This window comes from Vollenhovia emeryi, unplaced genomic scaffold (assembly GCF_000949405.1).
Source record: "Vollenhovia emeryi isolate VEMERY1.0 unplaced genomic scaffold, V.emery_V1.0 DF939172.1, whole genome shotgun sequence".
NCBI classification, from domain to species: Eukaryota; Metazoa; Arthropoda; class Insecta; order Hymenoptera; family Formicidae; genus Vollenhovia; species Vollenhovia emeryi.
The window spans coordinates 878,689-897,059 of record NW_011967194.1 but is presented as its reverse complement, the minus strand read 5'-3'; the positions used below and the strand labels follow the sequence as shown (position 1 = coordinate 897,059).

At 44.8% G+C, this 18,371-nt stretch overlaps 3 protein-coding genes and 2 long non-coding RNA genes across 18 annotated transcripts in view; 3 read left to right on the top strand and 2 right to left on the bottom strand.

Annotated features, from left to right (window-relative positions):
* LOC105563735 overlaps positions 1 to 4,569 on the bottom strand; it is a 14,980-nt gene extending 10,411 nt beyond the window's left edge. The window contains exon 1 of one of the 2 annotated variants that reach the window (XM_012015598.1): positions 4,272 to 4,569. The gene's annotated coding sequence lies outside the window, so the exon portion shown is untranslated. The remainder of the gene's footprint in view (positions 1 to 4,271) is intronic. The other variant, XM_012015597.1, reaches the window with a different exon arrangement.
* On the top strand, positions 1,634 to 3,798 carry LOC105563734. Its single transcript, XR_001009067.1, has 3 exons — positions 1,634 to 2,077; positions 2,191 to 3,278; positions 3,521 to 3,798. It is a non-coding gene; the product is annotated as an uncharacterized LOC105563734 (long non-coding RNA).
* On the top strand, positions 4,333 to 6,146 carry LOC105563736. Its single transcript, XR_001009068.1, has 2 exons — positions 4,333 to 4,411; positions 5,579 to 6,146. It is a non-coding gene; the product is annotated as an uncharacterized LOC105563736 (long non-coding RNA).
* Positions 5,953 to 17,561, bottom strand: LOC105563737 (serine-arginine protein 55). 13 transcript variants are annotated; one of them, XM_012015599.1, is made up of 12 exons: positions 17,448 to 17,560; positions 16,207 to 16,492; positions 14,998 to 15,068; positions 13,012 to 13,107; positions 12,379 to 12,402; positions 12,172 to 12,228; positions 11,862 to 11,931; positions 8,147 to 8,220; positions 7,776 to 7,991; positions 7,332 to 7,457; positions 6,882 to 7,004; positions 5,953 to 6,768 (listed from the first exon to the last, which is right to left on the bottom strand). In XM_012015599.1, the coding sequence occupies exons 2-12, from the start codon at positions 16,489 to 16,491 to the stop codon at positions 6,627 to 6,629; spliced, it is 1,284 nt and encodes a 427-aa protein (XP_011870989.1). In that variant the 5' UTR covers position 16,492; positions 17,448 to 17,560; the 3' UTR covers positions 5,953 to 6,626. The 13 variants fall into 13 exon arrangements, with proteins under 13 accessions (XP_011870989.1, XP_011870999.1, XP_011870993.1 ...); XM_012015609.1 differs by having other exon boundaries at positions 6,882 to 6,944; positions 16,207 to 16,333; XM_012015603.1 differs by having other exon boundaries at positions 16,369 to 16,492; positions 17,448 to 17,559.
* A 118-nt stretch (positions 17,562 to 17,679) lies between these two features.
* Positions 17,680 to 18,371, top strand: part of LOC105563732 (putative DNA helicase Ino80) — a 17,663-nt gene continuing 16,971 nt past the window's right edge. The window contains exon 1 of the mRNA XM_012015595.1: positions 17,680 to 17,804. The gene's annotated coding sequence lies outside the window, so the exon portion shown is untranslated. The remainder of the gene's footprint in view (positions 17,805 to 18,371) is intronic.

The window sequence follows — 18,371 nt, the reverse complement described above, 5'->3', positions numbered from 1 at the left end:
GGCCAATCAACTTGCAGCTATTCCATAAAAGCTGCACGTTGATTGGCCACAAACTTGGAGCAAAGTTCCAGCATCGTGGACACCAGGCCCTTAAGCCCAATGTCCACGATGCTAGAACTTGGTCCAAGTTCTAGTTTCGAGAAATCTGTAGCCAATCACCGTGCAGCTATTCCATAAAAGCTGCAAGGTGATTGGCTACGCATTTCTCGGAACTAGAACTTGGACACAGTTCTTGGATCGTGGACACAAGGCTTTACAACAGACGCAGAGCAACTTTTGGGTTCAATTCTCGTCTTCCGGCTTAATTTTCATCTCCTCCTGATTCTCGGACGTAGAAAACGACAAGGGGCAAGTTGAGCCGGGATTGAAGATGATCTATATTGGCAGAAGTGGACGGCGAAGGGGACAACGGTTCGTTGATCGCCGGTGGCCAATAAAAATATCACTTACGAATCCCCCGGCCAATGGGCGCGCGGCGCGCATTGGGCGAGTACGCGTCGCGTAATATGGTCGCGGGCATCCTAGGCGTCCGAGCGTACGGCACGCACCGAATGTCAAAGTCGTCCTACAATTAGCGTTCTGCCCCGGCCGTGCGTATCGCGAGAACACGATTTAAAAGAAAAAAAAAGGGCTCGTTAACTCGCGCGGCAGGCAGCTCACTCGGCGCGTTCATTACCGGCGTTTATGCGGAGTCAATTAAAATCTTCCTGGATCAGTTCGTTTTGTTTGCTAATGTGTACTCGGAAACCCGTCCTCCGCGAAGGTAACCGAATCAGTTCCCCCCCCCAGGTTTTTCAGCTCGTGGAGAAATCGTGGCCGAGGCTACTTCGTAAGTTCACCCGGCGAGAGATAATTCGTCGGAACGACGTTGAGTCGACACCGATCGACGAGTCATTTCTCGTTGGCTCACTTATTTCAGCGCCGAAATGCGTAAATTTGTGCAGCTCTCATTATTCGCCGCCTTCTCTTTCAGAGTGCCTGCATCTGCTTCTGAAAGCGGTCGCGACACGCGCCGCTCGCAGTAAACCGATGCGTTCCCAGGAGCGCCGTTTAATCAGATCCGATTCGATGATCGCCGGAAGGCGAGTCCTTCCGCTTTCCTACGGCGCAGCAACGTGCCAATATTGACACACACGCCGCGGACTTGTGTTCGCGACGCATGAATGGGTAGGGCGCAAACGCTTGCACGTACATACACACGGACGCAACGACGGGGGAGGCAGATCCGAGGTTGCGTCAGGGGAGCGGCCGTAGCGTAGCGGCGGCGGCGGCGGCGGCGACGGAGGAGGAGGAGGAGGTGGTGGCGGCCGCGGCCGCGGCAGACGGTTTCATCGATTGGCATTGCCGGCATCGCCAGGAGAAGAGTGTGAGTGGGGTCCGTGAACTCCGCGCCGACGGCGCATCCCGGTTTTCATGGTCATGGGTAAGAGAGGGCGGTTTCCCTCGACGGAGGGCCGCGTCCTCCACCGTCGGGGATGATTGCCGTTAATAGTATCATTGATGTATCGTCCCCCTCCCGAGTCGCGCGTTCAAATCGAATGAAATGCTCTGGCGTCCTGCTCGGGAATGCGCATTCAACGCGAATTTGAATTTCAAAGCCGAGCCGGAATGATGTTTCCATTCACGGTCGCGACGCTATAATACGCTTTCTATTCGTTTAATTAGGTACAAACGGACGCAAAACGAGCCGAAGGAGAAATAAGGCCGCCGCTATCCGTATGCGAATCCCATAACTCGCAGGAAAACGAAGGTATTGTCCGGCTGACGTGGCGCGAGATGTAAGAGAATATCTCGGGCGTACGTTCTCGCCTAGTAACACCGCTGTTCGTGAGATAGAAACGGTCTCGCGATCTGGGAGACGCTAATCGCGAGCGAGCCGAGCCGAGCCGCGCCGAGTAAACGCAAGCGTGGAAGCGCGCGATTCGCGACGGCGGAGCTGCGCTTATACAGAAGCCCCCCTCGTTCGCCTTGAAACGCTCGGGACATGATAAAATGCAAATGCAACGCCCGGCGACGATTCTCCCTTAGGAAAACGCGAAACGCGGTGAGATCGCCGCCGTCCAAGTCGTTTCTAGCTGTGAGTTTTTCTTGAATTTAGAAAAATGTCACACGATTGTACGACGATCAATCGGAGGTTGCGACGTATCAAATTCGCTAAAGTTGAAACGAGGCAATCCATTTTATTTCCAGAAATTGTTCTACCGTAAATGGTCAGCGCAGATGCACGAGCATGGAAGATGAGTACCAAACTGACGACGACGACGAGAAGAAGACGCATATGCGTGCTCCGCGTGCGTTGCATGCATCTGTCAAAACCACGCCCTTATCCTCATCCTGTGTTGCCTCGCGCTGTCCGCCCGTATACGAGGAAGAGCAAGGAAGTTCTCCAACAGGCTTTCCACGATGGAAACGATACGCCTCGCTTCGAAAGAGCGATCCAGTTTAATTACCACTGGCAGTTCGCGTCTAATTAGACATATTACAAGTTATTGTTTTAGAAAAAGAATCTCTCGGAACAAACGGTAATGCACGGCGAAATGCAAAGATTGCGCTCAGCCGAAACTAACGGTAAAGATACAGAAAAGTAATGGGACGTGAATGATTTTGTACGAGGCGAACGAAACGGAGAGCGACCGGTGAATCAATTTTAATAAGGCGTCTGATTTTGCGTTTGACATTCGCTACGTTTGCGTGAACACACATTTGGAGAGGCAATTCTAAACAGTATCCTTGAAATTTATTCCGATCGCTCTCTCGAAGCGTTTCAAATTACTCCGGCCGAAAACGCCGTGAATTCGCACGATACGGTCTACTCATTAATTCGCGTTCGTTAATCTTATCCTCGTATACGTAATTGCCAGTCGGATATAATAGGGTACGTGTGTGCCATCACCTAGTAACAGGCGTATAAAAAAAAATCTGTTGGCGGGCGGTCTAACAAAAGATCTGTTTCACCCACGTTTTAGTAGCAGACATTTTACATTGTTATTTCGAACAACTAATGGATATCGTAACGATATATAGCAGTTACGATGAAAGAATCGTTATTAAAACGGTAAATCACTCGTTTCCCGCTTCGTCAGATTCTCCGTTGTATTCCGGGAAGAACGTCATCGATTCGCGGATGCCGCCGTTCAGTTACAAAGACGATGTCGTAAAGGAAAAGACGTTTTCTTCAAGACAGACGCCTTTCGACCACACCCCGGGTCCATTTTCGATCGCGTCGAAAGGCCGATCGATATCTCGGTGCCCGGCCGGTGGAGACACGTAATCTCGAGGTGTGCAATTTAGTATACGTTAGGCCCGGTCTACAATGAGTCGTTAGTCAGAAGTCGCAACTATATGTTGATCCTTTTCCTTTCTGGGTGGAAGAAAAAGGACCGACATATAGTTCCGACTTCTGACTAACGACTAACAACTCATTGTAGACCGGGCCTTACAGTCGTGGAAAGCCCGTCCTATAACATTCTTATCGCCGCCGCCGAATGTACGGACGTCACGTATTTATCTGTACCTATAGATCGACAGTCAAAATGAAGTTGTCACGCCACGGGCGAGATGGAACTCACGCCGAAACATCGCGTCTCAATTGTCGCGAACAAACATAAACTGCTCGATACCGCGTGTTTGTACCGAAGCGTGAGCCCGGCGATAATTGTAACCGAATCTACAGGCGCTGTTACGAAGGACGACACTGTTACTCAGATAAGTTGATACGCGTGTCAAAGCTATCGCACGGGAATCGTAACGCCGGGAAATTGTGATAACGCCAAGTAGCAAGGCGGTCGTCACTCCATTGACTCACGAAATTTTGCTTCCAGACCACTATCGTCTTTGGAGGGAAGACCACTTTTGCCAATTCCGAGACTCGGCGGAGATATTTCGCAAGTGAAGAACTGATTGCCGAACGTTTCGCCGTCTCACACGAAAGAAAGCACCATCGAACACTGGACTGCCCACGCTCGGCTGTAGATTCTCATGCCAGTCTGGAGTCAATCCTCTCTCACTTCCGCAAATTAATACGCGAAAGGAGAGAAGGCGATGCAAGGAGGAGAAAGAAGACGTTCGCCGTCGCTTTCCGTGAATCTCTTTGGAAGGCTGGGCGAGTAACTTGTTGAAAGATACACGGGAATCCAGGAGATGTTCAATGTGTCTCCGGATGATGTTTGGAGGTATCTACAGTTTGGGCAGACTCGTTTCGAGGGCTCGCCTTTAAATCCGCCATTGGACACACTTCGCTGTGGGGAAACCGTGGCGAAGGGTGCACTGACCTGTCAGTTGACGTGTGTGCAAATTTCTAGGGCGCAGGCAGGCGCGGACACTGTTGAACAGCAGGCGAGCGTTGTTCAAAGGCAGGAACGAGACGGTACACTGACTGACCGGTTAGTGCTTCTGAGGCACGTAACACCAGGTAACAGCGTCGAGCAGCGCCCATCGTTCATCCCCCTCTACCCGTCATCTCCCCTCTCGGGGCGACAGGCCCCTCTCGCCAGGATCGGCGCAGAAAGGGGTTTGATGGACTTATCCGCAAAGCCTGACAGTCTGGAACAGTTTATCGTCATTAATTAATTGAAATAATAACACTAAGAATCACTGATGCCTTCCCATATGAATTTAGGCACAGGTAGGACACGTACATTTTCCATGTATGTATGTGCAAAATCAGGGTTGGGAAAGTTACTTTATAAAAGTATCTAGTTACAGTTTTAGTTTTACAACTAATTACAGTTACAAGTTACCAATTCTGAAAAATAATGCGTTACAGTTACTCAAAAAGCAACGAATCGTTACTTTGCAGTTACTTTCTCGCAATGAAAATAAAAATATCAAATCTGCGTTTGAATGATAAAATATCGATAAAAGCGTTTATGTGCAAATGCAATGCCTGATGCGATCTGTGGAGGTTTAAAAAATATATAAAGGAACTATTAATGTAACTATTGAATTAGTTGCTAGTTGTCGAAAAAAAAAGTAACTGAGTTAAGTTACAGTTACAAATGGAGAGAAAGTAACGAAGTTAAGTTAGAGTTGCCAAAAACAAGTAACTGTAACTTCGTTACAAGTAACAAGTTACTTCCCAACCCTGTGCAAAATTTACTAATGTGTTATAAATGTGATGTGTGCACAAATTGATGTGGGCAGGCATCAGTGATTCCTAGTGTACCTACTACAGAAATATATTTCTGTTACAAATCAGTTATAAATCCGGTTTCTTTCGCATCACGAACCAGCAGAATCTGGGTCTTACAAGTGCACATTTCGTTCCTGGATTGGGATCCCACCGCTCTCGAAACTGAGCCAATCGACGCTTGGCTCCTACCTCCCCAATCGCGCGCAATTAATCGCGTGCCCCCTTTTCTACGCGTTTCTTTCGATCGTCTCCTTGACCGTCATGCGGAGGGATAACTGACTCACCCTTGATGGCCGGGAATTCACGTTCGACGCATTGCCGGCGCCGCGAATCTGACATTGAACGACTGCGCGGCTTGGTTTTTTTTCGGCGATTATTTTACGTAGCTGTGTCGTTCATTTTGCGTTTTCCCCCTTGGTTTCTCTCATTCGCTCTCTTATTTTCCAGCTGAACAACCTGGTTGACGACGCCAATCTATTCCCGACACGTTAGGGAGAGGGTGGAAGAGACAAGAATACCGGGGGTTGACACACATCAGTGAGTCATCAGAGTCCCAGGCGGGCCCATCTGCGCGTCACATGTTCGCCTGGCTACGTCAGGTTCCGTTTAACCGAGAACTCGAAATAACCGAACGGACTTGCTCGATGTTTTTCAAATTCAGCAAGATTTGATACACTATATTTGTTTCCCTCTTCTCCATGTTTAAAAAACAGCTTAGAAATAGTAAGAGTACTATTAGCATTCAACTCGAGACTATGTAGCTGAAATATTTAGGTATATTAAAAAGAAATAACTGGGAATGATTCGGATACGAGATATCAACCTGCATTGACATTAACTTTTATTGACAGTTCAAATACCTCTTACCACTAAATTTAATACACATCACATACTTTCTTATTGTAATATAACCATTAGGAATATATACAAAAAGCCATTATAAGGGAACTCGTATTATGTACGGCGATACATTGAAAATTTGTATTCTGAGATGAATAATAAAAGAATATCTAAGGGTACACTCGCGGAGCTCGCTATCGACGCTGAAAATGTAATCTTTCTTTGAAGCATAATGAGCAACAAAAATAACGATGCTTTCAGCGCCAAATAATACAGAGAGCTCCCCGAACGCACCCTAAATGCGCGAATCGTTCAAGTCGGATGATGTGTATCGCTAAACCTAGACATACCTAAGAAAAAGTAATAAAAAAAAAATTGAAGCAAAGGACGAGGGTAATGATTTAAGAAGTTAAATCATAAACTCTAAGTCAACAATGTTGAAGCTTTTGAAATAAACCCTGATTGTGAATAATCAAAGTTAAATATCGAGGTAATGGATTTTCGATACGATGGTACAAGTTTTAAAACTTCATTATTACGATCAATGATCGGAAAAGATATTAGATATATGAGATATTGATTTTTAAATGTGACTCGATATAAAAAATGGTGAAAGAAAAAAAGGAAAGATAGTATTTCGCTGATTTTCTTTTGCTTAGTCGGCTTTTTGTTTGTTGCTTTCCGGCGATTTATCTCCATTCATGGGCGAACGAGAGCGGCTGCGGCTCTTGCTGTGTTTGCTTCCCGATCGGGATCGGGATCTGTCGCCTCTGGAACGCTCGCGGCTTGACCTATCCCTGAAAGGAGGAATGTTCAGGACGTTTATCACTTGTGCCAGCACTCTGAGAAAATTTTATTTTCTTGCGCCAATTACGTATCGAATAAAGAAAAGGCCAGCGAGAGGACTCACTTTGAGGGAGACTTGGCTTTGGATTTGGACTGCGACCTGGACTTTGACCTCTCAGCCTTGGACCTAGAACGAGATCTGGATTTGGACTTTGACTTAGATTTCGACTTTGAGCGGTCTCTTGATCTGTAAAATTATAGTTCAAAATGAAAGGGGCACGAAAGTAGAGAAAGTTGACAAAATACAAAGAAACTCTTTTTTTTTTCTTTTGTCGCTTTCCAAGCGCACGGTGAGTAGGTGAACGCGTATAAAGCGTGATTAAGCGTGAGAGCTCAAGGCACGAGGCCAGCCCAAAAACAATGCCAATAATAAATGGGAATGAGTGTACACCGACAGTGACGCTAACTGCGCAAGAAAAAAAATAAGTAAACTAAATATACATGTACAATTCTGAATACAGTGTACAGCTAATGGAACAAACGTGTTCATATAAAATAATTTTAAGATACTTACTTGGATTTTGAGCGTGAACGACTACGCTCAGGAGATTTGGATTTTGACTTGGACTTGGACTTGGAGTGTGCCCTTGACTTGGACCGGGTGCTACGACGGCTGTGGCTGCGAGAACTGCGGCGGCTCCTGCACCACAGAAAACCTCGATGAGACATAATGTTTTCAAGTGTCATCGCAAAACCACCTTCTTACGCGATGAATTTTGCAATGATAGGCACAGAACAAAACCTTGATCTCACCATCAAATAAAATAATTTAGAAAGGAATTTATAATCAGTTTACAGAAAATTAAGTAGTAACATAAACGCGAAAATTAAGAGACAAACAAAATGAATAAAAATAATAAGAAATCGCTTTGTAAGACTGTCGAACAAACTACAAGCGATTGTACACAAAACTAAATCGTAAGAGAAAACAGGTGACGTAATGTCGCCACGAAAGTACCTTGATCGGGATCGAGAACGATTATACCTTGAGCGGGAGCGCGACCGACGACGTGATCGTGATCGAGATCGAGAGCGCGATCTCGAGCTCGAGGATCGCGATCGACGGCCGCGTCTTTTATCCTCGATGAGTCTGATCCTGCGGCCGTTCAATTCTGTGTCATCTAATTTATCGATAGCGTTCTTCAAGTCAGAGTACGTCGCGAATTCGACAACTCTGCAAAAACATAAATTTCGATCGTTAGATTGACGCGCTGATCTTGTTAAATTATAAATGCTCCCGCAGTAATCTTTCGCTCTAACCGCCTCTTCTCGCGATCAATACCGAGCAACTTAATTTTACTCGTCACTCTCGTAATACAAGCCACTTACCCCTCGTTTCTACGTTGCTTATGAGCGTCAGCATACGTCACTTCTCCAGCTTGTCTCATGTAATCCTTCAAATCCTGAACATCACACAAGGGCCAGAATTAATATGTTTCTCTGTCTATTTGCACAGGTATCCGAGTAAATTTAGAATTATTAGTTGGAGTTTACTATACTGTGTTCCTAGTCTGATGTAACGCGCAGGTTAAAATATATCCTGTGCACTCATACGTTTATATTCTATTTCGATTTCTTTTCCTGCGGCAGGTTACCTGGGTCTACTCGACTAAAGAAAGAGGTAAGCATAGTATGTCTACATCTGCTCGCGTCTTCAGTGTCGAGAATGTTACGAATTGCATGCTCGAATTTAGTATCTGCTTATATCGACGCAACTTTTCTTATTATGCAATTCAATATTCAAAATAAACGTGATTATAATTTTATATATGTATACACAACACAATCAGCTCCGCCCTGCAGAACGAGATTTTGCAGTAATATGTCAACATTTACAGAAATCAATTAATAGTTTTAGACGAAAAGTACACTCTCACTTCTGCAGAACGGCTCACAATATAATTACAAAAGTAATCAATGCGATATTTTTTTTAGCATAATATCTATAACATGTGAGATAAAAAATGATATAAATAAAATTAATATATTTAAAGTTTATGTACCATTATGAGTAATATATAATTTCATAGGGAGAATTATATGCGTAACAGTAAAAGAATCGCTATAAAGCGAAAATGAAAAGTTTCAACGTGTAAACACATAATAATAATTACTCTGCAAAAGTTCCGAAGACTGTATGAATAAATTATACATCGCAATAAAACAGGAAAAGCAAGACAAAGAGAAATCGAGACAAAAATGTGAAAATTGTGTCAACTTTTCGCTGAAAATTAAAAGTGGATTCGTCGACGATTCTTCTCCCGCGTCACGCTTTCGTGGATTTCTTCCCTTAATCTTGCAAGATTCCTCTCTGCATTGTGAACACGTTGTCTCTTCCGTATTATCCTTTCGCTTTCTGTTGTTCCTCTTCCATGATCTAATCTAACGCTTCACAGTCATTCCTCATAAGGGATATCTGCGAGTGAAGGTGGATATTGTCTAGTGGTCCGTTTGCGTTCATTCATCGCTGGGAGATGTACTTATACGTATATCTTTCTCTCTCTCTTTGTGTGTGTGTGGGAACCAGGTACGGCTTACTGTTGCGGAGGTAGATAGATGTGCCTATATGCCCGTCGTTTTACACGGCGAGTACGAGAGAGCGCAGACGCCTCCGTATCTGCGGGATACCACACGGCGGCGACCTATCAGAGATTTTGTGCCGGTGCCTCTCAAGGTCCAAGCGCAAGGGATTTCCATGTAATAAAAGAAAAAAAAAGGACAAACAAAACGCTCACGCATGCCATTGCCGAAGATATATTTCTGACGCTGGACGAATTTCCTCTGAAATATTCACTCCTCGCTTGCTACATTCAAAATGTATAGTGTAATGATGGAAATTGTCTTGCAAAAAGAAAAGTTGGTCTATTCAAACGGAGAATTGTGACAAAACGTACACGCAGTGGTAGAGAGGTATCAATCGTGAGAAATGAAGAAAATTTTGAAAGACGTGTCTAAATGTGCAGACACAAGATTGACTCGACTAACAAGTAGATTTCTAATTTCGAGCACGTGAATATATATCACTAGTGGTTTCCTATCTCCGGTCTCGCATTTAGTTGCGCGTGCACAGCTCCGAGCTTCTTAAAACGTCTCAACGGTTCGATGTACGCTGAGCTATGGTGCACAGTAATATTAAATAATATGAGGTGTAATATAAATAGGTATATAATAATTATAGTATATAAATATATAGTATACATAAGTGAACAAGACCACGTTCAAGAGTGTGTAGTTATAATAGATATGTGTATATCTAAGAGTACACTCGGTTAAGGTGACGCATTTACCTTGGGCCCAGGCACCACCTTGCTTACGGACAGAGAGAAAGGCCAGACACACGGCGCTCGGTCGGGTCGAACGGATCTGTGTGGCGTAGTCGCGGATGGTTCGGGTTTCGGCCCGCGTATGCCCTCATGGGTGTGGCCGTTGCCTGACTTACTAGATGGCTAGGTTGCGTGGCGTACCAGTAGCAATGACAGTCACAGTGGAGTGGTAGATGTGATGGTGGTGGTGGTGGTGGTGGTGGTTGTAATGATGGTCGATGGTGAAGGTACTGAATTATGACCATGTCGGTTTATAGTAATAGGAAGAGTGATATTGGTGGTGGAGGTTGTTTACGTAAACAAATGTTTGTTTTCCAGACGGATAAAGTAGGTAGCGGCGATTGGGTCTCTCTCTTTCTCTCTCTCTCTCTCGCTCTCTCTTTCTTTCCCCCAGTGATCATGATGAAGAGGATCGAAGTACGCACGATAACCCTATCACTGGGATTTCACCGGGATTCACCACGTATTACTGCGCGCGAGTAGTAGTATGATGGTAGATAGGTGGTGGTAGGTGTACATCCCAGTGCCACGCGGCTCTCTCTGTCACCCGGGACACCTCGAAACCAACCTGGTGCCACTTGACCTCAAGGCGGGCCCATCGCGTGCATCGTCATCTTTATCATCGCACATCATCAGTCTATTGGCCCTACCGGTCGCCCCTCCTCGGCGAAGAGGATATGACTCTTCGGAAAGAACATCAAGTTTATTTCGTTTTTTTCTCAAAACTGTTGGCCGAACGTAAATGAAATAATAAATTGAAAAAGTAACGTCGAACAATCGAGACTCGATCGAGAGAATAACTTTTCGTCAAGAACCAATCATCGAAAAGTGCAACGATAGATATAGAAAAAATATATACTTTTATAGACTATATATGTAATATATGAATATACACAATGTAAATTGATCAAGTAAGACTTGGTTCACGTGCAGTCTTCATCTTGACTTTTTGTCCCCATAGCTTTTGTTTGGTTTTAAAAACATCTATTTGCGTCCTGGTATTTCCCACATATCGTTTGCATTCATCTGCATCGCTCTGTCTCGCTCCATCTGTATCTGCGTTCCTTCGTTTCTTCCGCTTTACAGCTCTTCGCGTCCACGGCGTCCGCTGAATATCTTTGTCCAGTAGTATTTGGCTGCGTTCATCACGGGTCACGTTGTTACTCCGAGTTCCTTCGTGCATGCCTGTGTCCTTCAGGTATCAGGTATCAGCAGTGATGTGCCATGCATCTTTCACACGTCTCTCAATTCTGAATCTTTCATTCTGAGTCGTCCATGCTGATTTTCGTTCTGTCTCTCCCATTTCTTTCATCTTTTCCTTTCTCGTGGAAAATGTCTTTGCACATGTACATGAAAATCTGATTTCAACTTTTGCCATAGACTTACTTGATCAAAATCTTACATCTTTCTACATTCCAAAATAGGGCTCTCTTTTCTGAGTAAATGAACGTAAAATGAGACGAAAGACTATAAAGAGAATAGAAGAATAAAAGAAAGAAATGCTATGTATCGACACGCGTGGAATTTGGTAGAAACGGACTGCGGAAAAACTCGGCAAAACTTAGAGAGATTCAGAGTGATAGATAAAATTTCGGTAAAAACCCATATAAAGCAGTGCAACGTTTTCTCTGTAATCGCGAATAGTAATAGTAAGAAACCAACGAAGGTAAGTATCGGTAAAAATGCAAGAAAACTGAAAGCGAGACACGTGTGTCACTTACCTGCCAACTGACACGGCTTGACAAGTTCTCCACGGTGAGGCGGTACTCGGTACGAGTAGGCGGTCCGTATCTACAATGGGAAAAAGACCGGATATTATCTACATGTATGTTTCTAGAGCAAGCGGTTTGTCTTGGACCTGACTTTACGTTAATTTAACGAATGAAAATATGATATAAAACGCAATAATAAGATATATATATTTATATAAATTTATAAGAATATAAGAATATAATCACAAGACAGTTGCAACAGTAAAGTTTGTGTATTAAGTTAATATGTAATCGTTAGCGTAACATTGGATGTATGTACCTGGGCAATGATTGCTTGTAGCTAGATGCAGTCCTCGTGTTTCTGTTCACACTATCTCTGCAAAAAGGGATGTCATGTGAACAGAAATAACGGATCGTCGGTTAAACCTTCAGCAAATAACTACAGATCTGCACTCATTGCTCAGGCACACAATCAATCACCTGTTCCAATCGAATCAAATCTATTCAAAATGCAGCAATAGCGTACCTGTCGTGCCGCATATCGTCTCGGCTGTAACAAACACAACACCACACATCTATTAGTCACCAATTAGATTGGTAAATCTCGTTCAACTACCAGCAATAAACATAATGTCTGGGAGGGTATCGCTAGGCGTTATCTTGCTATCATTTTTTTATCGTGGTCAAACTTTCGACAATTCGACGTGCTCGGGAGAGCAGTCAAATCCAAGACAACCAATTTAGAAGACAAGCTACTTCGAACTCTAATTAAACTATTACTTTTCGTATGCGCAAAGGCAAGAGAAGTTTGCAAACGCGATCGTTTATCACTCGTCTCTACGCCCTCTCTACGCTAGAGCTTATCAATATCCAAGATTGCGTTCTTCCCTGTGCGGACGATGTGCGAAATCGATCGTACGCGGCGTACAAAAAAGAAACCCCCCCTCGAAGTAACAGTACAAAGAAACGTAACGGAGAATAAATGAAAAGGAAAAAAGAATCGTACGTAAGAAAAAGAGATATACGTTCGGAAACAAATGGAAAGGTGTAAGACTGAAACGAATCGCTTGGATTTCGCACATCCCGAGCCGGCAGCCTGCAGGGGAGGAGGGGATAATGATCGCTCTGATAAAATAAAAAAAAGGATAGCGTGTCTTACGCAGATCGCCTCGAGTCCCCATAACCACCACGGGAGTCACCATAGCGCCACTGGTCACTACCCCTAGGTGTCCCCCGGGCCCTCTCTACAGTAATTCTGTAACAAGACACATTGGATATGCTTACTTGTCTCTCCAGGAGCGTGAGCGTCCGTAGCCACGGTCGCCTCGCCTCCCTGAAACACCCCGTGCTATCTCCACCGCCACTCTGAAACACACCCAACAAAACCCCGCCTAAGTCCACGACTAATTCTTACTCTCTAAAGCTGCTTCCTTCCTTCCTTCCTTCCTTCCTTCCATTCCTCAGTCTCCTTTCTCCGCGAAATCCGTTCAAATATCATCCGTCCTTCTCTCTCTCTCAGAATCTCTATCGTCCGGTTTCGTCCGAGGCGCTGTCCCCTCTCTCTCTCTCTTCCCCCCTATCTCTCTCACTATCTATCTCGCTTTCACGTACATACAATCTCTCTTTCTCTCTCTCTTTCACAACCCGTTCATATAGCCTAAACTGCCTTCCTTATACGATGCTACTTATCACCGAATTAATTCTTTTTTCACCACATCCATCAGCTTTTTCATAATTATATCTGTGATCCTTATAATATATCTAAAGTTTCTCCTTTTTCTTTGCGCTCGTGATGCGTTACATAGGATCACACGATGAATTTATGAAAAAGCACATGTGCCAAATTTTTCGGCAAAAAAGAAGCAATAAAACATTTCTCCAGACGAAGGTATATTATGACAATAACTGTTTCTACTCGGGGAATTGATGGAAGTAGTTCAAAATGGCGGTAAGTCATTTAAGACGCATTTTATCTCGGTAAATGTCCAATCGTTAATTTGGAGGACAGACGCCGTTTACTATAGATGCAAGATCAAAGGCATTAACGGATCGCTCGTTGAATGCCAACAGATAATTGTGCACTGTACATTTGTCTTTAATCAAATAGAAGCAACAGCGAATAATATTACTGGTACAGGTTGAAATATACAATTAGAGCGATTAGAGCGTTAAGAATACTGCCACCGCATTTTGTCAGTTTTTACAACTTTTATTTTTATGGTGAAATCTACCATTATTTCTTCCATGTGGAAGCTACTCAGATATTATTGACACACTTACATAAATTCCCAAAAGAAAAACAGAAAGTAAGAGTAAAGCATGTGAAGCAGAAAATTTCTTTCAACGTCGCGTTGGAAGTTTTCAATTTTCTCGTTCTTTGAATGCTATTGCTTCTCTCGTATCAATCTTAAGTGATGTAACAAGATAAATTGATAACAAACTGTTTGCTTGAGATAACGAGACATTTTACTCGTCGATCTAGAAGGGAATATTCGAGTTGAAAATAACTCGCAGGTAACAAATACTCATTGTTTTCTGAATTGTGATTCTCTGATTTAACACTTTTAGGGATTCTAAATAATTTTGGACGTTAATTAACAATTTTCTCAGTCAAGCCATTTAGGGTCGAGCGATTTTTGATCTTGTCGATAAACAAATTTTTATTACGCAAGTTAAAAGATACTTTAATATCGCATCAGCACAAAGCTCTGAAAATATTACAAATTAGTTGTATTGCCATGTGTTATGCTAAGCTGAGCTATTGTATCTCTGTATGAAATAACATAATATAGTGTATGCAGAAAAGATATTTCATGTACGACATTGTAAGAGACTCGTAGGAAGGAATTACATTTGTTACATGGCATTAGTTAATCTCTCGACAATACCAAATCTAACTCACCCTCAGCGTGTGTTAGCATAATAAATTAGAACTTGCTTAATTTAAACAGAGAATCCCCGGTACCAATAATATTATGATAAAGTTCAAACATTAACTTAATCACAATAACAATCCACATATTAAATGGACTGTTATAGAAACTATTCAGACATGCAAACATGCTACCTATACCATTCCGCCTAATATAATCGCCTAGTACATATATTTGTTTCATACACTAAGTAAAAAGTGCGATTGCATTACCTTTCTCCTAAAAGTTCCTTTCCGTTTAGTTCGTAGACAGCGTCGTCAGCATCCCTATAGTCGTCGAATTCCTACAACATAACATTTTTTTTTCATTACTACCCAGAAGTAATAACGTAGCTTCACAATGTGTTATTTCAAAACTGCTTGCATGCGATAATATCGCTCTAATGCATTTACATGTAGAGGAAAGTCCTCTATTGTGAGACAGTGGGTTCTCTAATCTTTTTTTCTTTTTGAATGAATTTTCCACCAAACAGATTTCACTCCAAGGGCAATAAATTCGCGGTGGAACCAACAGGTGACGCCTATTAATTTAGCAGAAACTCCGCTGTCTCACGATAGGGGTCTTTCCTATAATAATATACATTAATTAAAAGCTTTTACAGAAACGTCAAGTTACAAGATATCGCTATTCATGAAATGTAAACGTACATGATACACAAGAGTAATATACGTGTTATAAAAATATTTAAATGTACACAACGTTGATGGCAACAAGGGACTTTAATCTGTTTGTTGTAATTATTTGAAATTATACATATACATATACATATTTGTTATTGTTTCCTGCAAAAGTTTTAGGATAAGATATATTATTATTCGGCTTAACAAATAAATCGCATTATCAAGTAATACTACAAGTATATAACTAAGAGTGCATAGTCTTGATTATCGCAAGTGCTTAAACAAAATTTCAAATAATCTGGTAATACATAGCCCATTATAAGCGGTTTAGCTCCCCCGGTTATACGTAACTTACAAAGCTTTTGCAGAATAATCGATGATAAGCAGCACACAGCTCCATTAAACTGCCACAGTACCAGTATGCTCGGGGCTCGGGTCAGGTCAACTCAGGTTATCGAGTTGTATTTCTAACTAACACGCTGCAGCTTTACCCACTTTGGTCCACATTGTCGGTAACTAACTTCCCGAGAGCAAACTTGATTCTCTTTGCTCGAAAGCATTGCCGCGGCGATCGTTAAACGCGAGCGGTTTTCGTCATATAAAAATAATGGAAAGTACACCCGGAAGCAGCGGTAATCTCTATAGTATAGCGATATCTGTCACATGTAGAGAGAAGAATTTGCAGATACGTTGTAGACAAGACCGGCGACGTTACTAGAGGAAGAGAGGCGCGGCTTCGGGACCAAATTGAGCGACGCAAGGTGTTACTCGTGGTATTTACAGCTGGATACGGATACTTACAACAAAGCCGTAACCATTCTTGATGAGAACATCACGGAATCGACCGTAGCCTCTGAAAAATCTCTCAAGGTCTCTTTCCCTGGTGCCGTATGGAAGCCCACCGACATAGACTCTTGTCCCTACCATACTGTAAAAAAAACAATTGAACCACATTAGACTTACCACAAAGGCAAATCCATTCTTCATAGCGACCTCCTTGATTCTACCATATTTCCGGAAGAACTTCTCAAGGTCGCGCTCTCTCACCCGGTACGTTAATCCACCAACGAATACTCGAGTGCTCATTCTTAAAGGAAAATATAAAAACACCTTACATAACAGGCTACCTGCAGCACCTGCCGTCTAATCACATGACAACATAAGATAAGATCCTTATTTTCCAAAACTCGAACCGAGAGGCGGTTTAATAGTAAGCTTCAATCGTTCGTAAACAAACAGAATGGTGTTTCTATAATTACTCTTTCAAGGAACAAGTAACAGTAACTCAAACAAAAAAAAGTCTTAATTAATCGGATTAACAATCTCCGTTATTCGATTACATGTACACCTACACGAATCGCTACTGCCTTATCGACGCGTTAATGTACAAAGCACTGTTAATCGTTCTCCGAGTTTCTCTCAACGTGCTCGCATGCTACGCGAAATGAAAATATGGAGGCTTGCCGGAAGTCGCGATCGCACGAAATTCTCTCAAAGTACGCGCCGACGGGGGGAAGAAGAGGGAAAGCCCGAGCAGGAGCGCCGCGTCGAAATTTTCCAGAGACCCCCGCGCGGCCCCGATCTCGGACGCCGTGCACGCCGCCGCCGAATCGGCTTGGTCGCGTCGCGCGCGTGCGATCGATACGGGAGGCGCCCCGTCGGTTAATTGCGCCTCGAGCCGCGAGCGATAGCCCCGAGTCGGAATAATGGCCGCGGTGCGATGATTCGCGCTTTCGACGCGCCCGACGAGCGTAAACAAGGACGCGGGTCGCGGCGGATCCTCTCTCCTCCTCCTCCTCCTCCTCGCGCGACGCGTCGTCGCCGGAGCGCCGAGGCGAATCGCGGCCACGTAATTACGCCGTGCGGGAGAGAGAGCGTGTGTACCGCCGCGAGCCGCGTTGTATCACGTTACGCGCGGGGCCGCGACGACGGCGACGACGACGACGACGATCCACCTCGCGCTTCCCTCTTCTCTCGCGGAGCCGCGGGTACTCGCGATCACCGAACGAAACTGGGAGGCGTCTCTGGCCGTCCGTACTCACCTGAACGTTCAGAACGGTAACCTGTAGTAAACGAATCCGTTGCGGTCTTCCCTCACGCGACGCAGGACCAACGAGACTAGGGAAGGTACTGCACGGCAGTGGACGGCGCTTCGCTCGACGAGGCGGCCTCGTAGCAACAACGGAAACAAAACGGGGCTCGCACGACGGCGCGCACGGCGGCCCAGCCTCGATGCCAGACGCCGGCGGCGCCATCTTTCCTCCTGCCCCCACTCCCCACCTTTCCGCCGCCCACGTCACGGAGCCGGGAGCGCGAGGGAACATCGGCGTCCTTGGATCACCGGCTTTCTCGCCAGAAACGGAAATGCGACGTGGTGCGAGACACGCGCTCGGATAAAGGTTCCGCAATCTAGTCATTTGAGAGAGAGAGAGAGAGAGGGAGGGAGAGAGGAGGGGACGTCCCGTCCAAAGAGACCTCCTCCCCCCCTCGGCTCCTAGGATCGCTCGACTCTACCGCGTGGGTCGTCGATTCGACTCGGTAAAATGGAGGGAATCCTCGCGGACACCTCCCGGCGTCGCCGCGGCGACCCGACGACGTTCCTCGGCCAAAGTGGGTTACCCCTCGGCGTCCGATCGTGGGCTTCACTTCCGCCGCGGGTTCGAGGCTAGGACGCGCGCGTCGCGCGCACCAACGGAAGCGCGACTCGCGTAGTCGTGTCCGTTTGAACCCTGGGAATTCTGGGAGTCTCTCGCGACCCGGTCGCTGTTCCGCCGCGCGAAGCGTGGACCGCGGGGGGGGGTCTCGCGGACGAGAAAGGGCCTCTCCCTCGAGTCTTCTCAAGGTAAGAATTTGGCGCGATCGGGAAGCGCGCCGGAAGGGGACGCCGAACAAGCGCGCGTTCCACGTACACTGTCGATACTCGAGCCGGGCTCGCTTGTTTGTCGGCTCGCAGAAAGCCCGATCTC